Source organism: Cupressus sempervirens, chromosome 1, assembly GCF_028749045.1.
Source record: "Cupressus sempervirens isolate cs-2001-9-10 chromosome 1, ASM2874904v1, whole genome shotgun sequence".
NCBI lineage: Eukaryota > Viridiplantae > Streptophyta > Pinopsida > Cupressales > Cupressaceae > Cupressus > Cupressus sempervirens.
In genome coordinates this window covers 749609485-749636734 of record NC_143118.1, presented here as the reverse complement: position 1 = coordinate 749636734, position 27250 = coordinate 749609485, and the positions used below count along the sequence as shown (strand labels likewise).

Sequence of the window (27250 nt, the reverse complement as noted above, 5' to 3'; positions counted from 1 at the left end):
GCACCATAGACAACACCAATTAAGATCAGCTAGATGGATACCTGCCTTAAACTATCAGCCTGCTGGCCCTACTATTTCTGAGGGGGCAAACAGAGCATAAAATAGTATGGGCCCTCTCCAGACAAAGACGGATAAACCTGCTAGAATAATGACATCAGCCTGCCTCTAGATTCCAGATGCATCAATCAACCTACAACATCTATGCCCTCCACCCAACCCCATGCACAAAACTATAGTTGGATTGGTGGAGCCCCACTATTCTTAGGTCCTATTTGTGTGCAGGCATTTGATTATAACCTTCTGTGCAGGGGATTGATATAACCCTCCCTAAAGATGATGGGTCCATATCCCCTGGCACCCTCCACTATATATAGGGACCTCTCCTTAAGGGCTTGTTCATTTTTGTGGATATAGGGGTGTAAGGAGTGCCTCATATCCAAATCAATCGGCTTAGGTGTTGAGCTGTGTCTATCCTCATGTTCCCTATAATCCCCCAATGCATGCGCGCTGCCATTTTGGCAAGAGGGTGATAAATGGCCCCTACTGTTCTAAGGCTCCCTACAATTCAGCTAGGTCCTGAACGAAGGCCAAAAAAGTGGAAGTGCAAAGAGGTTATTGAAATAGCCCATTGGGAACCATGTGGTGCTGAAGAACTTTCCACAATTATGGTAGTACAATACTTTCTCTACTCTAAGATTCCAGATATGTCAAACTTTTTAAAGTACATTATATGATAAATCCAACTTAGAAAAAGTCAGTTCACATATTTATTAACCAATCACACATTTTCAAACTACATTCAAACAATAACATCAAAAATTCAATTTATAATTTTAACAAACACAAAAAACTAAGATGAGTTCCACCATTAACCTAATTTCAAAATACACATGCTCCATTGAATTCCCTACTAATTTCAACAACCATGTAGAAACAATACTTGAAGACCTGTGAAAATCATAGGCCCTGCAATATATTTATTTCTTGTTAACTATTCTGAAGGTACCAACAGATGTATAGCTACTCCAATTAGGATCCAAAGTAAATTCTAAGCATTAATTATATGATGGGCGGGTGTTTGTTTCTTTAAGCTTTGTGTCTGAATCACAGAGAAATAATTAGAGTGCTCTGCCTTGCAGAAAACAATTCGGTTGAGGATTGATGATAGATGCAGAAGCTGTAAAAAATATGAAGACAGATGAACAGGAAGCCATGACTAGAACACAGATGTCCTTTTGTCTGTATGCCAGAACTAAGTTAGTCCCTCCAGACCTTGTAAAGATCAATAATATCAAGATTGCTTTTGGCAACTTCAACCTCCATTCCTACTTTTGGGATAATGCCAACATTTGGAAAAGAGTTCGTACAAAAACAACCAGTTTGTAGTTATACAAATACTATCCATTTTTCTACAGGGTGGATCTGTAACCCACTGGCAAAATTCAATGAGAAAGCAACACAGCAATAAGAGATCATCTGTGAATTACACTTCCTACAGAACATAGGACTTGGTTAGGGATCAGACTTGAAGGCAGATACATGTCAATTGAAGCAACACATAGACTATCAGTCATATGAGTTTCAAATTCCAGATCTGAAGCTATCCCATCAATCATATCATCGTCCAAAACACTTAGTTACTGTAGACATAAGTGTAGATGAAAGAAACCTCATGCCAGTAGATCCTCCTGGGAAGTATGAAATAACATAGTATGACAGGGCCAACACCTGGATAAAAATAATGGAGGATTCAACTTAAATATTGCTCAGTCTACAGAAAGCTCCAAATCTAGTCCAAAATAGCAAAATCTTTTTAAAGACAAACCTGTACACCAGAAAAAAGTACAGACAATATATAGCTGTGTAGCACCATCGAAACATAAATGGTAGCTGCCATGCTCCCGATGAACCCAAAAGTGAATGGAAGTCTCTGTACAATATCATTTTGTGTGAACAACAAACTTTGTAAACAATAATATCAGTATTAAGTGTTCTATGCATATATAAGCTTCATGCCATTTTACAGAACTTTTACAAGTAAAACAACCATAAACTGATTCAAGTGACTAAGAAGAAAGCTAAAAACATTAGGGTAAATTACCTCTTTTGAAGTCATATGAGCTAACTGGTTTCTGGGACCTTTCAAAGCAAAAAAGGACCCTATAATGAATATGCAGCCAACAGTAAAGCATATTGCAAACTTCTGTGGCATTACAACCATGATTGGAAGAAACATGGTAAAAGCAATAAAAATGAAGAAGATGCCTGTTGCCAAAAGTAGTCCAAAGTACATAATGGACTTCCCTGAAGGCATGGTGCTAGTAGCTGACTGAAGATTTCCAGGCAAATCTCGCACTCCTTTTGACATACTGTAAAATGGATGCAAAAGGAAAAACAATTACAGTTATCCAACCATACAATTTTTTGTCATTCTCATTTAATTTTTTGGATATGTCCTTGCAAAACCTGTCATGCACATTGTGCATAGTATGGATAAATAAAAAGTATAGCCCAATGCCTACAAAAACATAATGTACGAAGTACAAAGTTCAAACAGATTTTGTCCATTTGATGTTACAATGTACACAAGATCTGAAATGAACATATATTTTCTAAGAGAGGTAGAAAAAATTTCAAAACCTTCTCCTAGACAAACTGTGCCAGGCTAAATTTCTTTCTGAAGTAGAGCAAGACAAGCCAACCAATATATAAGTTTAAAACATGATCTCGGATGAAAAATATTTGTAGAAACAGATTTGGCATAATTTCCTGATTAAAGACTCAGAGCTACTTATAAAGTCACAAATATTAATTTGCAAGATTGCCCCTTGTGAAATGTCATTGAATTTTACAGAGCACATCACTGTTATTTTTTCTCTTTGCACTGTTCCATCTCTACAATCAGACTCACGGTCATTCTTCATTAACAAGAAAACAAGATACAGGGTGAGTAAGATATTACAAATAATTCAGATTGAAGTACTCAGCATTTTAACAAAAAAGATGAGAAAAGAAAGAGAGAAATTATATTAATGTCCACGAATGACCAAAAATAGGTCAAAGGGACTCAAACATAAATCAGTTACAATCGCAAGGAGCTATGTAAGGGGCTCAAGAGTCTATGCAAATACAATAAAACAAGACAGAAATACAAAGAAATAGACAAACAAGGGTTAGCACAGGGTAACCCATTAACTAGTACACCCACAAATAGAAATGTGAGAGAAAACCCTGCAAAGCAAGTTAAGTACATGAAGAACACCTTGATTGGGAACCAAAAAACTCAGATAGCACTATTTTTGGGATGTGGGAGCCAACAATTATCATCGATCATAGTACTAGTGATGCAGAACATGTTAATGCCTGTCAAGATAAGTCCATGGCTAAATGGGACCATGTGGAACCAAAAACCTCACGTAACATCATTTTGGGATGTATTAGAGGAGCGAACAATTATCATTGATCATAATAGTAGTGACGCAGAGCTTGTGAATGGTTGTCAAGAAAAGTCCATGGCTAAAGGGGGTCAGGCTAGACAATCCTAGCATGCAATTGATTCTATATACCTCCTCTCGTAACAGTTTAAATGAAAAGAACTACAAGTGGTAGAGAAGAAATTGGTAATGTGAACCTACCCTTGAGATCTGTGCTATGAAATATGGCTGTTAAGAGGGTCCATGATGTCAAGAATAGATAAAGCCATGACAATTATAATTAGGGTCAAGGTTTTTCAATGATCTATCTCCATCTATATTTTATATCAATTGTATACAGAGGGTGCTTAATGCATCCAACATTTGTGACAAGTTGAAAGCAGTAAACAATTTAGTAGAGATTGGACCATCGCAAACAACAAGATCTGTGCTTTGAAGTGGTGACCATGAAAATAAATACAGCCAAACATCATTGATCAAGGTAGCATAAGCAAGACAGAGAAGCATCATAATCTCTATAAAGACACTGGATTTTCCCATGGATTTCATAGTAGGCTATACAACAGAATATAAAATGTTCATTAGGCTCAAATTTTTGAAGAGAACAGATACAGAAAATCCTTCTGTTGAAATATAGCTTCTGTAGAAGTAATACTGAATAGATCAAATCTGATTCTGTGGTTATATTAGATAGACATATATACCTATATATATTTATATACACATATGTGCATATACATATATATAGATATATATATCTGTATATGAAATTAACATCACTGCCTTCCACTCATATCAGGCTTCACTTGTTATTAAACATTCTCTATCACCAATTTCACATCGGGTATAATGCATTGTTATATAGTTTGTATCAGGCAAGATAAAATACTGTCGCCGATATTGAATAACATTGTTTTGTTAAAGATAATCCAGTAGTTATGTCAACGTAGCATCGCAGTGTCATGCCCCTACGGGGATGTAACTCTTCATTGGATATATATATTATAGCATTGGTGGGACTTATCATATATCAATCACAAGTCATAAATGCAGCCCCAGCGATCTGTTCCTCTTGCAGATTATTGATGAACAACTATACATTATCATTCAAGTAGAAGATTCTGCATTGAAGATCTGCAACACACAAATCTGACAGCAAGTTACATATTCTATTACAGTCTGAAATACAGTTTATTCTATCCAAGATCCTATTGCATTAACATGGTATCAGAGCTATCCTAATAAGAAACTCTGTTATTCAGAATTTTAAATCTAAATCTCAGATTTATAAAACTTAAACTTATCCTCTAAATTCAAAAATGGTTAATCACGTAAGATTAGAGGATAGACTTGAGGGAGCATCAAACCTCTCATCAAGGAAAATTAGAGTCGTGATAATATTAAGAGAAATGGAATTATAAGAGTACATAGAATCAAACAAATCCATTCTTGAAAATGATCCAAATAAAACGACATGGAAAAGGCACAACAAGAAGGCTATGAAAATCATTATAGACTCTGTAAAGGATCATATTCTCCCCTCCATATCCAGTCTCAAAACTGCATTTGAAATGTTCTCTACTATTAGGGATACTTTTGAAATCAATAATACTAGTAGATTGCTAACTTTAAAACAAGATCTTCTATATATAAAGATGAACAATGTGGAGTCAATTACATCTTACTTCTCAAGAATTTCTGAACTAAAAGATCAACTTGCAGCAATTGAAAATAGAGTTGATGACAAAGAACTAAGCATAATAGCTTTAAGAGGTCTTCCTCTATCTTGGGAAACCTTTATTCGAGGTCCAAACTCTCGACCTGAACTCCCTAAATTTGAATTACTCAAAAATGAATGCACACAAGAAGAATCAAGACTAGTTTCAAGGGGATTAAGCATAAATCAAGAGGGAGAAATCCAAGCCCTTCATGCAAATTCAAACAAGAAAAAAAATTCAAACATAATAAGAAGGAATTTGACAAACCATATAAGAAACAAGATTGGTCGAAAGTAAAATGTTTTAAATGTGACAAAATTGGTCATTCACACAACTTCTACCCTGAATGGAAAAGAATTCAAGCAGCCCTAGCAAAAGTTAAAGGAAGAGAAAGAGGAAAAAGAAAACTTTGCATTTTATTTAGCTCTTTCAAGTGAATTAAATTCAAGCAAAAATACATGGATTATGGAGAGTGGAGCATCTCGGCATATAACAGGTTTTAGAGACAGATTTGAAAGCTTCTCTAAATACTCCTTAGAAGAAGTAACTATTGGAGACAATTCTACTCATCCAATCAAAGGTATTGGGTCTTGCTCAATCCACCTAAATTCAGGTATTACCAACTTTAAAATATTTTATACATCCCTAGTATAAAAAGGAATTTGGTCTCTATCTCCAGTCTTGTTGACCAAGGTTTTAGAGTCACATTTCAAGAGGACAGAGTTCTATCTTCGCCAAAGAACTCTAACATTAAGAAAGCTATATCTATTGAGTTTAGAGACGAAAGTCTATATAAACTTTGTGATAATCAAAATTTAGCCCTAAGTCATGAAACCTCAAATTCTTTCGAAATTTCGCATAGGAGGCTAGGTCACCTTCACTATCGTGCATTATCATCTATAGGAAAATTTGTAAAAGGATTCCCTAGTCTCAAAACTGATCACTTAAGCATTTGCGAAGGATGTGCCCTAAGCAAAAACACTAAGCAATCATTTCCTAAAAGTGTTCACAAATCAAAATCTATTCTTGAACTTATCCACACTAACCTTTGTGGTCCTATGTTTGTACCTTCCCTAAATGGGTGTCTCTATTATGTAATTTTTATTGATGACTATTCTAGAAGAACTTGGATCTATCTCCTAAAACAGAAGGAATCAATTGAAGTATTATCAAAATTCAAGGAATTCAAAGCTCTAGTTGAAAACTAGTCACGATAGAAAATAAAAATACGAAGGTCAGACAATGGAGGTGAATACATCTCTGAAATTTTCAAAGATTTTTGCATTACTCTTGGGATTAAGAGGGAGTTTTTTGTACTACATAATCCTCAACAGAATGGAGTTGCAAAACGTAAAAATAGATTAATTGTTGAATCAGCCAAAGCAATGATGCACGATCAAAACTTTCATACTTTTTTCTAGGCTGAAGCATCTAACGCTGCAGTTTACATTCAAAACAGATGTCCAAACTCAATATTAGAAAAGACCACTCCTAAAGAAGTATTTACGGGTATCAAACCAGATCTAAGTCACCCAAAAATATTTGGGTGTCTTGTTTATATTCACATTCCTAAAGAGAAAAGAACAAAACTAAAACCATCTGGGAAGAAGGGGATACTCATTGGATACAGTGAAACAATCAAAGGCTACAAGATTTTTGTCCCGAGTCAAAGAACAATTGAGATTAGTAGAGATGTGAAATTTGAAAAAGATATTGCCTTCAATCTTTCTAAAAATAGTGATGAATCACTTACAGAACCGGTCACTAAAATAGATGAAAATCACTCGGCAGAAATTGAGAGGGAGAATGATACTAAACCTTCTTCTACCACTACATCAAATCCTGAGGATACTAAAAATGTTAACAATAAAAAGAGGCCACTTTGGGCTAGGAAAATGATAGAAGAGAATCATGTTGAACCTGGTGAAGTAATTCGAGAAAGTAAAAGAACAAGAAACCAATCATGTTATGTAGCATTATTAACTGAACTTGTCAAAACAAAACCTTCAAATGTTGAAGAAGCCTTATCAAGCAAACCTTGGAAAGAAGCAATGATTGAAGAATATAATTCTATGCTAAAAAATAATGTATCGGATGTTGTACCCAGACCTAAAAACAAATCAGTTGTTTCTTCTAAGTGGCTGTTCAAAATCAAGCATGCACCTGACAGCAGCATTGAAAAGTACAAAGCCAAATTTGTAGCATGAGATTTAACACAGAAAGGAGGTATCGATTATGAAGAAACATTTGCTCCAGTTGCTAGATACACTTCAGTTAGGACTATCTTGGCTACTGCAGCATACAACGGATGGAAAGTTCATGAAATGGATGTTAAAACAGCATTCCTAAATGGTGAAATTGAAAAAGAGGTTTATATTGAGCAACCATAAGGGTTCTACACTCATAACAGAAAATCTCACGTGTGTAAGTTAAAGAAAGCACTATATGATCTTAAACAAGCTCCTAGAGCATGGTATGAAAGAATAGACAACTATCTAACAAAGGGTATTCTAAAAATGAAGGTGATCCTAACTTATACTTCAAGATAGATAGTGATGACATGATTATTCTTGTATTATATGTTGATGATTTTGTTGATAACAAGTGAAGAACATCTTATAAAGAAGTGCAAACGAGAACTAACAGCAGAGTTTGATATGAAAGATCCATGTCTTCTTCACTACTTCTTAGGACTAGAAGTCTAGCAAAGGGTAACTACATTTTTCTAAACCAGGGAAAACATACTATTGATATTTTGACAAAACTTGGAATGATGGAATGTAAACCAGCTACTAATCCTATAGAAGTCAACCTAAACAAGCTGAAGGATGATATGATCAAATCTGAATCTACGGATCCTACTTACTACGAGTAGATTATTGGATCCTTAATATATTTGGTGAATACTCGTCCTGGTATCTGTTATGCTACTTGTTGATGTGTGTTTTATGACTCACCAAACAGTAGAACAAAATACCGAAATATCTTATCCTCTCTTGAATAAAGTCTTGTGTATGCTGAGATTGCTAGAAGATCATACAATGACTTCAAGGTTCTTTTAATGCCAGGTCTTGACTGTGGATAAGATCGGTGGTTGATGTGATTTGCTGATGATCACAAGGGGTCTTATGTGTTTATTCATATTCATTTCAAGCCATACTAGATGTGGGAGCTATCTTAAGGTTTTGCAATGAAGCGCTTTTTTTTGTTTTTTTTGGATTTTTCACAGAATATGCAAAAATTAAATAGGATGGGGTTCAGGAATTCTATTCTAATCCTAAGGGTAGTGATAACAACAAATAGTATTCTAGTGGACAAATTCCTCAATTTACTGAATTCAGCTTCGCCAAGTTATACTACAACTAAGCATGAACCAGTGCAATCTTCAAGCGTTATGCCAAAGATTTTCATATCACCGCATACACCATCATAAAGAACAATGTATACAAATGATAGAAGTTGAGCATATGCATGAAAGAGGTTCAAGCTACCTTTACACAACGAATTAGAATCACTCAAACGTCAAAAGTATGAACCAAAGGAATTCATCAATACACCATCATATTCTCCATTGTAATCACCACACATTGACTATGCTAAACTTAATCTACTTGAAGAAATTTTAGGAGAACAAGCAAGCACTAAGACACGTCAAGTATTCACCAAACTCCAATGAAAACTTTATTATCTCAGTAACTCATAGCAACAATCTCATAAAAATCTCCTCTTACAAATGAGAAATGAGGCCTTTATATAGGTCCTCGATTACAACGGGTGGCCCGGATGATCACAATAACCGATCGCCAAGATCTTGCCACATCAACCCTAATTAGGGTTAGGGCAATGGAAAGGAATCTACATTAATGCCACAAGGAATCCACTACTATAGTGGGTAATAAATGCCCATCATGCATGCTAATTTAAGAAAGAGTGGGATGTAATAAATGATCCCTATGCACACCCACTCTGCATTTAATGCATCTATCCTTGATTTCTTTGCCTGAAAGATCAAAATCGATCTAATACTATTTCCAACTCCTCTATACTGATGCTTGGTGCAGATTCTTGCTTGAATTCTAGAACTGCAATTGCTCTTTCTGCTTTTCCCAAGCTTTCATCCCAATCTAGTAGTAAGTCCTTAGTAGTGTGCATTGTATTTGAGAACATGGAGAAGTTCTCAAAATCATCTCTTCCATATACGTTTAGCTGAAAGAATTCCTCTAACTTGACTTTCAGATTATCAATTGTCATTTCCTCTTCCCTTAATCTTTGTGATAACAAGGATGCAACTGCATTTGATATTCCTTGCTTGATGTTATCAATAATCTTTTTCCATCGACTGGATTCCCTGGTAAAGCTTTCAAACATTTCCTTAGCCATGTTCTTGGATTTTTGGATTTGAACTTTGATCTTTGAACCTTGGATGTCTGGGACCGGATCACTTAGTACTTTGATTTTGGTACTAGAATTTTGGATTTGAGCGTCTTTCTTGAATTTCTAGAACTAGAGCTTTCTCCTCCTTTTTCTTCAAATGCTTTCAATTCACTATTATGCCTTTTCTTACATTTTGAAGAATTCCCCCCTTTTTTTTTATCATCATCAATCATTTTTCCAGTCTTGGGTACACACTTGAAGAGGGTGAAATTCAAGATTTGGAGGAGAAATTTCTAGCACTTAATCCTTTTTCATTTTTCCATTAAGGAGAAAGTTTCCAACACTTAGCCATTTTTTCTTCCATGAAGGAGAAAGTTGCCAACACTTAGCCAATTTTTCTTCCATGAAGGAGAAATCTTCAACACTTAGATAGTTTTCCTTCCATGAAGGAGAAAGTTTCCAACACTTAGCCATTTTTTCTTCCATGAAGGAGAAAGTTTCCAACACTTAGCCAATTTTTCTTCCATGAAGGAGAAACTTCCAACACTAGCATTTTTTCTTCCATCAAGGAGGAATTGCCAACACTTAGCCAATTTTTCTTCCATGAAGGAGAAAGTTTCCAACACTTAGCCATTTTTCTTCCATGAAGGAGAAATCTTCAACACGTAGCCAGTTTTCCTTCCATGAAGGAGAAAGTTTCCAACACTTAGCCATTTTTTCTTCCATGAAGGAGAAACTTCCAACACTAGCATTTTTTCTTCCAAGGCTGGATTTTTTGAGAGATAATGGATTTTGTCCATGATGGAAGAATTCCGCAACAACCATTTTTCTCCAAGGTGAGACATTTTGAGTGATCATGGATTTTGTCCATGATGGAAGAATTCCGCAACCACCATTTTTCTCCAAGGCTGGATTTTTTGAGAGATCGTGGATTTTGTCCATGATGGAAGAATTCCACGACAACCATTTTTTTCTATTATCTTCATGCCTTTCTACTTTTGGATATTTCATGGGTGATTCCAGACTTAAGCATTTTTTTCTTGATTGACTATCATGCTTGCTCATTCTTTTGGATATGACACATGTACCCTTTTGGCTCTTTATCAACCATAGCTCACTTGTTGCAGAAATAGACCTGCCATAAATAGACATTCTAAAAATAGTAAGTTGTCCCAAAGTCAAAATAAGGCCAATCTGAGAGGTAGTGAAATTTACTAAAAATAGACTCACTAAAAATAGACTTTCTAAAAATAGTAAGTTGTCCCAAAGTCAAAATAAGGCCAATCTGAGAGGCAATGAAATTTACTAAAAATAAACTTACTAAAAATAGACATTCTAAAAATAGTAAGTTGTCCCAAAGTCAAAATAAGGTCAATCTGAGAGGCAATGAAATTTACTAAAAATAGACTTTCTAAAAATAGTAAGTTGTCCCAAAGTCAAAATAAGGCCAATCTGAGAGGCAATGAAATTTACTAAAAATAGACTTACTAATAATAGAATTTCTAAAAATAGTAAGTCAAGACATTCAATTCTCAAACAAGCAAATAATTTCCATTCTCAGAGCCACATGGACAACACTTTTCACATCTGGCCAATTTTACCAATTCTCATTTGAAAGAGCGAACTTTAGAAGATTTAGCCCAATACTACCAAGAACTAAAGCCAAAAGGACAAGACCAAGAAACAAAAGGGGGCCCTAGGCTTGGGCGATGATGTGACTATTGGTCACAACACTACTAACACGTTAAGTCATTTTATGTGTGCACCAAAGAAGATACATCTACATGCACCTAAATACATCTTGAGATATCTAAAAGGCACTATGGGCATGGGAGTTAGATATGATCAAGTAGACATCAATCTTCATGGATATTCAGATTTTGATTGGGCAGGCGACTCTATTGAGCATAAGAGTACTTCTGGATGTTGCTTTAGTCTTGGATCTGGAATGATTTCTTGGTTAACAGAAAACAATCCTCACTTGCATTAAGCTCTACTGAAGCAGAATACATTGCCTCTTCTTTGCGAGCCAGAGAAGCTGTATGTTTACAGAAGTTGCTAGTTGATTTGTTCAAAAGGCCTTGAAGCCCACTATGATTCATTGCGATAATCAGAGTTGTATCAAGCTTTCAGCTAATCCAGTTTTCCACAATCGTTCTAAGCATATTGAAATTCCTTATCACTGCATTAGAGATATGGCGGATCAAGGTGTTATCAAACTGGAGTACATCAGTACTAATGAGCAAACAACAAATATCTTTACCAAGCCTCTTGTTAGAGTGAAGTTGGAATACTTTAGAGGAAAACTTGGTATGATTAAGTTGTAATATTCAATTTTGAATTTAAATTTTCAATTAATGTGTGTTTATGCTTCTATGGTTGTTTAGTTGCATCAGATATATAATGAAAGGTGACAATCTTTCATGGGCATATATATTCAGAAGGTAATCCTTTGTAAGGTGATGATCTTGCAAATGATAGGCCTGTTATCATGACATTTGTTGCAGTTATGCTGGAAGTCATAGATATCGAATGCATTATGATTACTCTAGATATTGTTTCGGACAATTAGAGATCATAATATATGTTATGATAGTGCTCATAGCATGGTGATTTTAATTATTTGACTAGTCACTATTTCAAAGGAAGAGAATGTGTTATATACAGACACTTTGTATTCTTGTATCTTTTGAAAAATCTGTTACTTCTCCCTCACTAAGAGGGAGTGTTGAAATATAGCTTCTGTCGAAGTAATACTAAATAGATTAAATCTAATTTTGTGGTCATATTAGACAAACATATATATATATATGAAATTAACATCACAACATAAATATATAAATATATATATATATATATATATGAAATTAACATCATAGCCTTCGACTCATATCGAGCTTCGCTTGTTATTAAACATTCTCCATCACCAATATCACATCTGGTATAATGCATTGTTATATGGTTTGTATCGGGCAAGATAAAATACTGTCGCCGATCTTGAATAACAGTGTTTTGTTAAAGATAAACCAGTAGTTATGTCAACGTAGGATCATGACCCTACATGGCCTTTGGCCACGTAGAGTCATGCCCCTACGGGGATGTAACACTTCATTGGATATATATAATGGGACTTATCATATATCAATCACAAGTCATATATCATTATCTTTGTTATACCACATACCAATATCCATTGTACCTATTAGGTATCTGAATATCCTCTTAACAGCTGCAACATGGGATTCCTTCAGTTCAGCTTGAAATCTTGCAACGATTCCAACTAGATTTGATATGTTAGGTCTTGTCTAAGTTAGATATGGTAATCCTTCAACATTGATTTGTATCTTGTCTGATTGACATTCTTTGAATCATAATCTTTAGTCAATTTACATCCTATAACCATAGTGTTCCAACTGGCTTTGAATCTCTTATACCAAATTTCTCTAGCAATTCCTTAACATACCTAGATTGTGATATGACAATCCTTGTCTTAGTATGTATAATTTGCAAACAAGAAAGAATGTCATCTTACCTACAATTGGTATCTCAAATTCCTTTTGCATTTCATTAGCAAAATCTACACTCATTTTGCCATCTCCAATAAAAATAATGTAATTGACAAAAGTACTCCAACAATTAAGATGCTATCAAAATTAATCTTAAAATACAAATTACTGTCAAGAATACCTTTATTGAATCCAAGTTTCAATAGGTACTTATCTAACCTTGTATACCAATCTCTAGGAGCTTGCTTCAATTCACATAAGGCTTTCTTCAGTCGGTAAACCATGTCCCTCTGACTAGTCAATCAAAGTCCATTAGGTTACTCAACAGACTTCCTTTTCTAATTCTCCATTCAAGAATGCTGACTTCATATTCATTTGATATACCTTGAAGTTTTTCTAAGCAGCATATGCAAGAAACATTCTGACTGCCTCAAGTCTAGCAATAGGTGCAAAACTTTCCTCAAAATCTATGCCTTCCATATGTGAGCATCCTTTGCAAACCAATCTCGTTTTATTACTTATTACTTCACCATCCTCATTTAGTTCCAATGACATTTTTGTCTTTAGGCCTAGGAACTAAGATCCATGTTTTGTTCTTTTTAATCTGATCCAATTTTTCTTTCATAGCTTTGATCCAACTATGATCCTTACATGCTTCATCAACATTTTTAGGCTCAACTTGAGAAATTATACAAATTTCATCTCTAGCAATCCTTCCTCTAGTCATAACTCCCTGATTGATATTACCAATAATCTGATCTCTAGTATGATTAAGTTTTACATACCTTGGAGTCTTAGGAGCAGTAGATTCTTGTGTAACAACTTCAATCCCATTGTCAATTTCTTCAACTGATTAAATCTAATCTTGATTCTGACTCTGATCTTCTATGATTTCAATTTGATTGTCTTCGTCATTATCTGATCCATAACTACAGGTTCTTTCCCAAATTAGAAATCTTTCATCTACCTTCATATTGGCACTCTAAACCAGCTTCTTCAATCTGAGGTTATAGAATTGGTAGGCTCTTCTCTTTGTTGAATATCCCAAGAAAATCATTTCATCATTTTTAGAGTCAAACTTTCACAGATCATCATCTCCCTTAATGCAGTATTTGCTTCCAAACATTCTGAAGTACTTGACTATAGGCACATATCCATACCATAGCTCATTAGGTGTCTTATTGATTTCATGTTTAATCTGAACTCTATTCAAAGGGTAGACTGTTGTAGAAATTGTTTCACTCCAATATGTTTAGGGTAAAACTGTGGTCTAGTTTCCTTCTTAAATTTATTTGGAATTGGATCTATGCGAGTATCCTCAGTTGGACTTTAAAGTGTCAATCCAGGATTCATATGCTAATGAGAGATATAGTGGCTATTTGTGCAAGAGCTGAAGACAGTACGTTGAGTGGGTATGAATGCACTGAAGAATTCAACACACTTCCTAAAGGTATCCTTTGATTGAATTGAAATTAGAACAAATCACTCCCACTCAAGTACAGTACACCTTGTAGAATTGAGATTAATCTAATGGAAATAACTCACATAAAAAGGAACTAAGCATAATCCAAACTTATGATAAAAGTAAATTCCAAATACAATTTAAAACACACAACTTAAAGCTTCAGATTCATAAACTAAGATGTTCACATCTTAACAATATAAATTATATCCTTGGCACACTTTATGAATAATCTAATTAATTAAGTATGTAATTAAGTGTATCGGGCCAGAATATATGATTGGACACTTTATACCACATTAAAGAGAATGACTGCAAACTTCCTTTTAGACATTATAAAACAACCCAAACTCCTTCAAAAGATTCTGGTGACAGAAAATTATATACCTGGTCGCCAGCACAGCAGCCATACTATGTTGGCGATGGGACAGAGACTTACTTAACAGAGCACCTAATCTTTTACTCAGATTCTAATCGATTGCACACAGCAGGCTGCATTAAATCGTTCCTACACAATTTAATAGCAGATCCCAATTTATTGCATACAGAATAAAAACACAAATCCAGGAACTTTAATAAAGCTTTACTTACAGATCAAATGAATGCACAATCCACACACACAAATGAAATCACACACCAATTGATGACAGAGGGAGCACACCCTTTCTCCAACCGCCAATCAATCAACCAAAGAGCTTAGTGACAACGCAAGATAGTTATCAGTAGCTTATATTCAGGATTAAAGATATCTTCTACATATTGCAGTCTGTATATATAGAACAGACTGTGAATAAAAACAATAACAGCTATCTAAGTTTAGTTTCTCACAGTTTAAAACCCTGAGGAACAACAGTTTTGCCTCCACAAACTTGAGCCATCAGATTAAAGTCTTTACAATTGATTTGGAATAGAATACTCAAAATATGTTATAACACCAAAAACCAGTTCTTGCAAGTTTGCCTAGTCATCCATCATGTGCCACGAGCTCTCTATTACACATCCTTGCCACCAGTAGATCCATGCTTAAAACAAACACCCGAATTAGTGCTTATTATTAAGTTTAATGCCAAAGATTTGCATTTCCTTTACACATGTTCATTATCAATTCTTTAACAATAACCACAGTAAATCAGAGGACAATTTGGGTAAGGAAAGGGATCAAATAAGCACAACTTAGGCTAAATTATATGAAAATATAAGGCATATTATGAGCCCCTCAATATGTCTGAGGTACCTTTCCTTCCAACATCATAGCCCTTGCAGTGTGAAGGATTGCTTTGTTCCTTCGCTCTCTTATACCATTCTGTTGAGGGGTTCTAGGGGCTGACATTTGTCTCCTTATACCATGTTCTTCACAATATGCATTGAATTCTCTTGAAGTAAATTCTCCTCCTTTGTCGAATCACAGGAATTTCAGCTTCATACCTGTCTCAGTCTCAACCTTGGCTTCAAAGATTTTGAACTTCTCAAAAGCTTTTGATTTTCCTTCAAATATGCAACCCACATCATCCTAGAATAGTCATCAAGGAAAAGAATGAAATATCTCTCTCCATAGAAAGTCCTTGTCTTAGTAGGACCATATAGATCTGACGAACCAGATCTAAAATCCCATTTGTAGTATATGTCTTGTTCTTAAAAGTAGATCTTGTTTGCTCTCTCATCATACATTACTTACATATTGCAACTTATGCAAATATCTAATAACATTAGTAGGACTGATCTTCACAATGCTATCAAAATTTACATGACAAAATCTCTTATGCCATAGCCAACTGTCATCAATTTAACAACCAAACATCTATTTTTTGCAGAGTTAAAATGGAAAACATTATCTCTGGTCTTAGTTCCAAAAGCAATCTCTATTCCAGATTCATTTTTGTTAGTGCACATTCCATCCTTCAATTGTAGATATAGCCTTTGTCAACAAGTTGTCAGACACTCAGAAAATTATGCTTTCGACTAACAAATAGGATACCATCAAGAGTTATAGAACCTCTTCCTTTGGTCAAACAAGGAGTGTTATCTCCAAATCTAACAACAACGCCATCATATTTATCAAGCTTCACAAATTTACTCATATATCCTGTCATATAGTATGAACATTCACATCTATTAGCCAATCATCTTTCTTTGCAACATGAATAACTCGGGCTTTTTCTTCAGTCATAGGGTCCTCATCCTTAATAGCAATGAAAATAATTTCTTCCTCACTTTTCTCAGATTCATCATCAGTAGCTCCTTCACTAGCGGCATAATAACATTTCTTCTAATATCTAGGCTTAAACTTCCTAGGTTTATGCTTAGGAACTCTCTCAAGACATCTCGATGCAAAATGGCCAATCTTATTACATGAAAAATGTTTAAGGAGCACCTTTCCTTCACCTCTAGGTATCCTTTTGGCACTCAAGGCTTCAAGCTCATCCATCTTTCTTGATCTCTTCCCATTCCTTAGCATATCTACCCAATCTTGCAGAAATTGTAGAACTGTCATACTTAGAAACAATAGCTTTGAATGCAGATTGAATTTTAGGTAAAGCATCACATAATTTAGTTACTTCATAACCAAATAACTTACCAACCAATGTATCTCTTGTCACAACATAAATACTTTTGATCTCCTCACTAGCTGCAGCTTTGGATCATGGAGTGATGGCAAGGATCTAAGTATCTTTGATACAATCTCATCCTCGGTATTGGTTCCACCAACAAGTTTGATTTCACACACAATCTCTATTAACTTTTGCAGATAGGTTCTGATTGTTTCATCTTCACTCATCTTCAAGGATTCCAGCTTTCCTTTCAGACTTTGTAGCTTGGCCTGCTTCACAAATTTGTCTCCTTCATAAAGTGCTTCCAATTTCATCCATACTTCAGTAGTAGTTGCAAATTCCATGATATCTATAAATTCAGGATCAATCAAGGCGCTGCATAATGCTTCCAAGACAATCATATTGCAGTAAAATTTCTTCATATCAGCTTCTGATGCATTGTCTAGATAATTTAGAGGTATGTAAGGCTTCTTCGTAATGTTCCAATACTCTATTCCCATGCAGATCAGGTGAATTGGCATCCTTCATTTCCATAGTGCATAGTTAGTTCCATCAAACTTCAGACTATCCTTCTTAAGGATCCTAGCACAAATCTCCTTAAGTGTTTAAGCTTCCAAAAGAGGGAAAAAAACAACTCCGATACCAATTGTTAGGCATAACAATGCAAATACACAATTGATTCACCCCACCCCGCAGTTGTGCATTGTGCATTGTTATTCCTAACAAAAGGGGGAGTATTTCCAAGGAAATGAAACATCAATACATTGGAAAAGCCAAACACGACATGAATGTTGAGATTTCCGGATCTGCTCCAAATGTAATGGCATTGCCTATTTTAGGTTTATGTTTTCCATATGCAACATCCTCTCATTTATATTGAGCATAGGTTATTGAATAGACATGTCTATTCAATAATCAAATAATTAATTTATATAAACTTAATTATTGTTGTCTATATATATATATATATATATATATTTCTCACATATAATAAGTTTATATCTCACATAGAATTATATCTCATATATATTTACATGCATATCCAAAGAGTTATCCGACAGAAGCTACCAAACATTAACACTCCCTCTTAACAAGGGAGGATAAACAGAAGACAAATATTACACCATTAGTAATATTAAGGATATCTCAGAAGTTTTCCACCATTTAATATAGCATATGATATCAAGAGTATTGATCTTCAGAATATCAACATATGATATTCATCAATTTCTCAAACTAGTGTATGATATCACATTTGATATCAAGACTCTTGATCTCCCAAAATATCGACATCCGATATTCATCAAGTACTCAAAAACATGGTTTGATATCACATTTGATATCAAGAGTATTGGTCTTCCAGAATATCAATGAGATTCACCACTTACTCAAAAAGTTTTGATATCACATTTGATATCAAGAGTATTGGCCTCCCAGAATATCAATGATATTCACCATTTACTCAAAACATTTAGATATCACATTTGATATCAAGAGTATTGGCCTCCCAGAATATCAATGATATTCACCAAGTATTGTAAGAGTAATGGCCTCCCAGAATGTTGAGATACAAGAGACATTCAACATTTACTCAATTTATTAGATCTCATAATACAAGTTGATTGTAAGATCATCACCTTACAACAACTTCTCCCAAATACATGTGACATCATTTGGAAGTCGTCACTTCCTCATGATGTACACAAGGGGTAGGCCCATACATAATCACAGTCCTCTTGACTATGACAACTTATTGAACTTCAGAGAAACCATCTCAACATGGTTTACTCCCTTTTAATCAATAAGATCAGGTTCACTGAAAGTTAACAAAATAGCATCCTCAGTCTTCTCCCTCTGTTTCAAGGTTGTTTAAAATGTCAACCTCCCTCTGAATCTCAATCTCCCTTTGAACATCAATTTTCAGAGTTCTTCATTCAATATGGCTTTTGATAAAGTGTCAGATTCCCTCTGAATCTGATATTAGTCATCAATGTCCTCCTCACTCCATAGCCTGTACCTTAATTTTTTGTCCCCACTCATGTCCACTATAATGACCACCACTTTTAACTTCAACAACTTCTTCCGATAAGACATTGTGTTTTTTATTTCACTAATGAAATTTATCTATCAACATTTGAATCTTTAACACTATAGATAATATTATGGGGAAGAAACATTAGCACACATGTTTCTAGGAATATATTATGCATGTAATATTGAAGTTGTCTGAGTCAAGTTTTCTAATCCACAGTGGAGGTCAATCCTCTTTGCTTTCGTGGCACATGAGATGGCACACTCAAAATTATTTTTCCTAAACTTCCTTCGATTTGTGGCAATCGCAGAGTCTTCCTACGATGGCGGCATTAATGCCATCTAACTTCCAAAATAGAGAGTATGTGAATAATTTCAGGCATGCGGTGTGAGAGAAAGAAAATGTGGAGTTTGTCTCTGGGAGCTCCTCATTCCATGCTAGAAGATATCTATAATCCATGCTCGCCACAACTTGTCATTGCCTACAGCACCACATTGCCGACATGCTACGACAAACTATGAGAATGGAATCAACAAAAAAATCATTACACGCAAGTCTCAGAAGGCTTTGAATGCAATATGCCTCTGCGCATTACTAAGGGAACATGTATGTCAAATCTTTGACAAGGTTACTTTGGATTGGAAAAGTTCAAATAACCCAATAGTGTGCAATAAATTATTTCAAGCGGTCTCGACCTCCCTTTACAATTTTGCATATGAGGAAACAATATATGCTCATGTTAAAGATGGATACGACATCTTCTATGATCTGATAGCACTCAAAATAAAACACTCTTATTTCATATAGAGAGAGAGAGAGAGAGAGAGAAATATATCTTCACAAACAGTCACAATATTAATCAGTGCTACAGTAGTATCATTTGTGTAGATAATGTAAAATTCAATTTTCCTGCATGACAAACCCCCACTAATTTTATCTCATCCTGCTCAACTACATGAATTGTCCTTGCATTCTCCATGGCTTCTATGATTACACTTGCAACCTGCTCTGATACCATGTTGAGATTTCCAAATCTGCTGCAAATGTAATGGCATTGCCTATTTTAGGTTTATGTTTTCCATATGCAACATCCTCTCATTTATATTGAGCATAGGTTATTGAATAGACATGTCTATTCAATAATCAAATAATTAATTTATATAAACTTAATTATTGTTATATATATATATATATATATCTCATATATAATTACATGCATATCCAAAGAGTTATCCGACAGAAGCTTCCAAACATTAACAATGAAGAGCGAGCAACATCAATGCTTGGAGTACACAAAGAGGCAATCTCCCCTACGGAACAGAGTGCAAACAAAAACATCTCTCATAGCACAAAGCGGAACCACCCATGGATCTAAGTTGGATCATAATTGTTTGAACCCTCTCAACTTGAGCCTAGTTCCAAGATCCCAAGTTAGTTAGGGCCCCAAACCTTAAAAACATACATCATTATTGAATTTGTCATTACACTGAAGAGGACTAGGATTAATCAGTGTTTTGGCATTGTCTTTGCAAGAGATATGCCTTATTCTCTATATTTGAGCATCAATGCTTCTGCATCCCACTTTCATTTGTAGAAATGATGTTCCTGAGGTGGAATTTCCAAATTCAATATAGGAATTATAACAATCTTCCTCTAGAGATCCAAAAGGTAATGTGTTTCACATATTTTTGAAGAGAACTAGAAATAAATCAAGACCTAAGCCTAGACCTCCTAAGGATTTCTGTATTTCCAGTAAAGAAATGGAGCATAAGAAAAAAGAATATTTAGGACCAACACCTCAAGAAGTCACGAAGAGGGTTACAACACTAGAATAGTTAATGCCCCAAACTCAATCCACTCTAATAAACAAAAGAAGACATACCTAATTGTAAGAAAGGCTAATGACAACTATGTTACACAAGGGCACGTCCCCTATTATTAGCCCTCTTGGAAACGTCCTAGAAACGTGTCCCCTATCGTCCCCCAATGTCCCCATCCTTGAAATGTTGTGGAATATTTTTAAAACCAACAAGTCAATGTTTTTACTTAAGACAAAAAAATCACAAATCCGAGTGGACTTTGACATCAACTAACAATTCTAAGCTAGCACTAAGTTAAATCTATGTTTCATGCATGCATCGAAGTGTTGGAGTTGCAAGCTTATTTCATGTCCCAAACAAGACTTTTTCTGATTTCACCATATATGTTGTCATTAAAAGTTATATAAAACATTAAAAAACATATCTATATACTTGTGATATTGCTATCAGGATTTAACTGTGTGATTTTTGAGTCAAACTCATTGACCCATATTTTATAAGTAGTGGTTCACCGAACCCATCTCTCATGAGAATGAATGGAACACTTAGCACGCATTAGATCTAGGTGATGCTCACAGAGGTGAAGCACCGGGACTTCCCAGGAGGTCACCCATCCCAGTACTTCTCCAACTCGAGCACACTTAACTATGGAGTTTCCTCCATGGTTAAACCCACTCTGCTTACAACCCCATTTGCAAAACCTTCACCAAGTGTTGTGCCTTATGAACCATTCATTAGAAAGCTCCTAAAGGTCATCAATTGATAAGGAGGGGATATTTTCCACAGCAAGTCAATTGTGAAATTGCTATTAGGATTTAATTGTGTGATTTTTGAGTCAAACTCATTGATCCATATTTCATGAGTAGTGTTTTATCGAACTCATCTCTCATGAGAATGAATGGAACACTTAGCACGCGTTGGATCTAGGTGATGCTCATAGAGGTGAAGCACCAGGACTTCCCGAGAGGTCAGCTATCCCAGTACTACTCCACCTTGAGCATGCTTAACTACGGAGTTTCCTCCATGGTTAAACCCACACTGCTTGCAACCCCATTTGCAAAACCTTTACCCAAGTGTTCTACCTTATAAACCATTCATTAGAAAGCCCCTTAAGCTCATCAATTGATAAGTAGGAGATATTTTCCATAGCAAGTCAAATTGTGATATTGCTATCAAGATTTAACTGTGTGATTTTTTAGTCAAACTAATTGACTCATATTTCATGAGTAGTGATTCACCGAAGCCATCTCTCATGAGAATGAATGGAACACTTAGCACGCATTGGATCTAGGTGATGCTCACAGAGGTAAAGCACCAGGACTTCCCAAGAGGTCACCCATCCTAGTACTACTCCAGCTCGAGCGCATTTAACTACGGAGTCTCCTCCATGGTTTAACCCACTCTACTTGCAACCCCATTTGCAAAACCTTCACCAAGTGTTGTGCCTTATGAACCATTCATAACAAAGCCCCTTAAGCTCATCAATTGATTAGTAGGAGATATTTTCCACAGCAAGTCAAATTGTGATATTGCTGTCAAGATTTAATTGTGTGACTTTTGAGTCAAACTCATCGACCCATATTTCATGAGTAGTGGTTCACCGAACCCATCTCTAATGAATGGTTCATAAGGCACAACATTTGCTGAAGGTTTTGCAAATGGGGTTGCAAGCAAAGTGGGTTTTAACCATGGAGGAAACTTCGTAGTTAAGCGCCCTCAAGTTGGAGTAGTATTGGGATGGGTGACCTCCCGAGAAGTCGTAGTGCTTCACCTCTATGAGCATTACGTAGATCCAATGTGTGCTAAGTGTTTTCCATTCATTCTCATGAGAGATGGGTTCGATGAACCATTATTCATGAAATATGGGTCAATGAATTTGACTCAAAAATCACACAGTTAAATCCTGATAGCAATATCACAATTTGACTTCCTATGGAAAATATCTCCTACTTAACAATATATGTATATTGCCGTCCCCTATTTTTGGCCCTCTCGCAAACATACCCGTAAACACATTCCTTGCCTTCCCCTTGTCCCTGTCCCTGAAACTCTGTGGAACATAGATGACAACCAAAAACAATTCATGAGGAGAACATCTTTGTTTTTTATGCAAGGAATCTTAGAAGCCAAGCCACAAGTGTCAAAGCAAAGAAGCTATGATATCAGAAAAAGAGTTGAGGAAATCTATTGAAGATCAAGTGCTAGGAGATCAACAGCAGATAAACAGCCTGAAGAAAAGGTTTTAGCAATTACTATCATTGGTTTTAAGTTTGCTAATATTGTTAGATGAATAACTAACGATAAGCAATTTGAGAATGCTGACACTGATTGAGAATTAAAAATAATGAAGTTAGAAGACCATGGTTCACAATCAAGCTACTATAAAAGGTGTGAATGGGAAATTGATTTCAATCTGACAACAAGAATAATTTTAGGTTTTTCAATTGGGTTGCAAATGACCTACATTTTGAGAGAGATGCAAAAAAGAACTGCCCACTGAGATAGTCCACTTTCCAAAACAGTAGGGACATTCAAGACCTACAACTTGAGAAAATTTCTGTAATATCCTCCCCTGATTTGAACTTTGGCTTGACGAAATTTAACTTAAGGAATATTGTCAAACACTTTGTATGCAAACTCATAAAGCTGATTTCCTCAATAAATTGATTTCCAATGAGTAGATTTACAAACAACTATGAAGTGACATTCAAAATGCGTAATACACATCATAACATTTTGACAAACACTTGGCACACATTCAACAATATATATAAAAAATCTGAAAACTCTTTTAATGTGCTGATAAAAGGGTGATTTTAAATGTAGATGTGCACTTACAGCTGCCTTAAAGGCTGCAACAACTATTCAAACTTGTATTCAACAATTATAATGCATAGACATGGAAGTATGATAGAAGAAACCTGGAATTGAATGTTGTAGTGATTTGCAAATGGAGTGACAGCCTTCCAAACTTCTAATCAGCCGGATAAACAAGTAAACTTGATACCAACATTGTTCATGCACTGTAGCAGCACTATTCACGCGATACTGTAGCAAAACACTATTCACGCGATACTGTAGCAAACACTATTCATTTGGTACTATAGCAAAATATTGTTCATGCGCACTGTAGCAATAACTAACTTCAGATCTGCACTTTCAAACCCTTGTAAATTCTTTATGCGAGAGCACCAAATGAAACCCAACGTGTTCCCTGAAGTGAAAACACCATTGATCCTCCTGACTATGTCTTCCAACAGCGAAGAGAATGCTAGCAAAGAGGGATTCCGTCCTCCAAGCCCGATAATCAAATATCCAACAACATAACTTTTATCTTCATCCAAACATACTAAAAAGAAGCTCTTCCATTTCTTTTATAGTATTCTCACAAGAGCTCAACCCTTCGTTTTCTCAATGTGGGATGAAACATAACTCCCTTTATGTAACTTATGTCTCCAATGTGTTATAAAATAAAGGGGACTCTTTTAATTTAAATATTTCCCACAAACTATAGTCTATGCATTTTTAAAGTTAAATATTTAAATTTAAATTTATAAAATAGCTTTATTAATGCATAACAAATCTTATCAATGATAAACAAGTCTTCTTATCGATTTTAAACAATTACCATCGACATACCGCTGCCACTGGATGTCCGACCATGTCCAAGATGACTTACTATAAATAGTAAGTATGCCCAAAGTTGCCTCAAAACCCCTCAGAAAGACCTGCAACTGAAACTATCTAGGCCAAATGGCCTCTAAGTCCCTTTAATGTCCTGGTTAGCCTACGGGACTGTGGGGAAATAGGCTAACGACAACATCATGCTATGAATGCTAAAAAGGGAACATTATAGTCCGCCCTTCCCAAAATTGCTTGTCCTCAAGCAATTTCAACTCTGGATGCTGTAATATCTGCTCATTTTCCCAAGTAGCATCCTCCATTGGTAGATTCCTCCACTTGACCAAGTACTCCTTGATGATCCGCCTACAAAGCACCCTCTCCCTGGAGTCAAGTATAGCCTCGGGAACCAAGATAAGTTTTCCCTCATCATCAAGGGGTGGCAATACTACTGAAGGCACCACATTGTGGCCCAATGCCTTCTTAAGGCGTGACACATGGAATACATTATGCACTTTACTGTCTGCAGGCAACTCCAACTCATAAGCTACTTCGCCCACTCTCCTGATTACTTTGAATGGTCCATAGTAGCGTGGTTTCAATTTCTCTGCTCCACTCTTCTTGAGAGAGGACTGTCTATACACCATGTCTCCTACCTCGAAAGACCTCTCAACCCTGTGCTGATCAGCATATTGCTTCTGCTGATTTTGTGCCTTTTGCAAATTTTCCTTCAAGGATCGCATAATGTCCTGACACTCCTGCAAAATATCCTTGGCCTTAGGCACCCTACTGTCCCCAAATAACAAATCTAGAAAATTAGGAGCATCATACCCATACAGTGCCATGAAAGGGGACATTTGAATAGACATATGGAAAAAGGTATTATAGCAGTACTCCCCTAGATGTAGCCACTTCACCCAAGCCTTCTGCTCTCATGCAATGTAGTTTCGAAGGTACCCCTCAACCCATTTATTCACTATCTCTATCTGCCCATCAATTTGGGGGTGGTAACTGGTACTCGGAGTTAGCTCTGTTCCACACAACCTGAACAACTCCTACCAAAAGTGGCTCATAAACCTACTATCCCTATCGCTGACTATGCTCCGTGGCATCCCATGTAATCTAAATACCTCTCGAAAGAATAGCTCTGCTGTCTGTACTGCTGAATATGTGGACGAAATCGCAAAGAAATGTGCAAATTTCGTCAATCTGTCTACCACAACAAAAATACAATCCCGACCCTGTGCCTTTGGAAGGCCTGTGATAAAATTCATGGAAATGTTATCCCACTTCTTCTCTGGTATAGGTAGGGGCTGTAGTAAACCGCCTGGAAAGGAATGTTCCTGTTTGTTCTGCTAACACACTGGGCACTCCCTAACGAACTGTAGCACTTCTGATTTAAGCCCCTTCCAAGTGAAGCACTCTCTCACCTGCCGATATATCTTAAAAAATCTTGGATGTTCTGCTAATGGTGAATCATGAAATGCTCTCAAGATCTTTTGCTTCATGGCAGACCCAGGTACCAAATAAATCCTTCCCTTGTAAATGATCAAATCATTTACAACAGTGTATCGACTATCCTGAATAGCTCCTTCAATAACACTAGATGCCCAACTATCCTTGGCATACTCTGCCAAGATCAACTCTCTCCAATCATCCATGACTATCCCAACAGCAAGCAAATGAGGCCTTCTGGATAAAGCATCTGCGACAATATTTTTCTTCCCTTTGACATAGACTATGTCAAAATCATAGGCATGTAACTTACTCACCCATTTCTGTTGTCTGTCATTAAGATCCTTCTGTCCAAGGAAATGTTTCAAGCTGTTATGATCTGTTTTTACTGTGAATCGGCTCCCTACTAAGTATTGCCTGAACTTAGCTAGCGCGTGCATGATTGCTAGCATTTCTTTGTCATAGATGTTGTAAGTTCTCTCAACACCTCGTAATTTCCTGCTCTCATATGAGATGGGATGTTTGTCCTGCATGAGGACAGCTCCTACGCCCTCTCCCGAGGCATCACACTACAGCTCAAAAGGCCTGGTGAAATCTGGAATGGCTAAAACAGGACATGTACTCATCAGCTCCTTGAACCTGTCAAAACAATCCTGAGCCCTCTCTGACCACTTGAAACTGTCTCTCCGTGTCAAATCTGTAAGTGGTGCTGCTATCTGTGAAAATCCCTTCACAAATCTACGGTAGAACCCGCAAAGCCCAAGAAATCCCTTGAGTTGTGAAGTGTTCCTCGGCGGTGGCCAATCCAGAATGGCCCTGATCTTCTCTGGGTCAACCCGAACACTTCCTGCACTAATAATATGCCCTAGATAGAGCAACTTTGTCATCCCGAACTTGCATTTACTCATCTTGGCATATAATGACTCCCTCTCTAGAATGTTGAGCACTGCATCAATATGCTTCAAATGTTCCTCCCAAGTACGGCTGTATATCAATATATCATCAAAAAAAATCAACACAAACTTTCTCAACTGATCCCTAAATACTCTATTCATACAGGACTGGAAAGTGGCAGGGGCATTAGTCAACCCAAAGGGCATGACTAAGAACTCAAAATGTCCGTAGTGGCATCTAAAAGCTGTCTTCTCCACATCCACCTCTCTAACCCGTATTTGGTGGTAGCTGGATCTCAAATCAATCTTAGAGAAGTAGCATGCACCATGCAATTCATTAATAAGCTCATCGATGCGTGGGATAGGGTATCGGTTCTTGATTGTCT

At 36.1% G+C, this 27250-nt stretch overlaps 1 protein-coding gene across 2 annotated transcripts in view; it reads right to left on the bottom strand.

The window, feature by feature from the left end:
- Nucleotides 1–928: 928 nt before the first annotated feature.
- Nucleotides 929–27250, bottom strand: part of LOC149580071 (protein transport protein sft2-like) — a 51523-nt gene continuing 25201 nt past the window's right edge. For both annotated transcript variants that reach the window (XM_089788921.1, XM_089788929.1), the window contains 3 exons: nucleotides 2102–2369; nucleotides 1826–1930; nucleotides 929–1728 (listed from right to left, as the gene is read on the bottom strand). In XM_089788921.1, the coding sequence (XP_089645047.1) occupies nucleotides 1618–1728; nucleotides 1826–1930; nucleotides 2102–2369 (484 nt within the window). In that variant the 3' untranslated portion in view covers nucleotides 929–1617. The remainder of the gene's footprint in view (nucleotides 1729–1825; nucleotides 1931–2101; nucleotides 2370–27250) is intronic.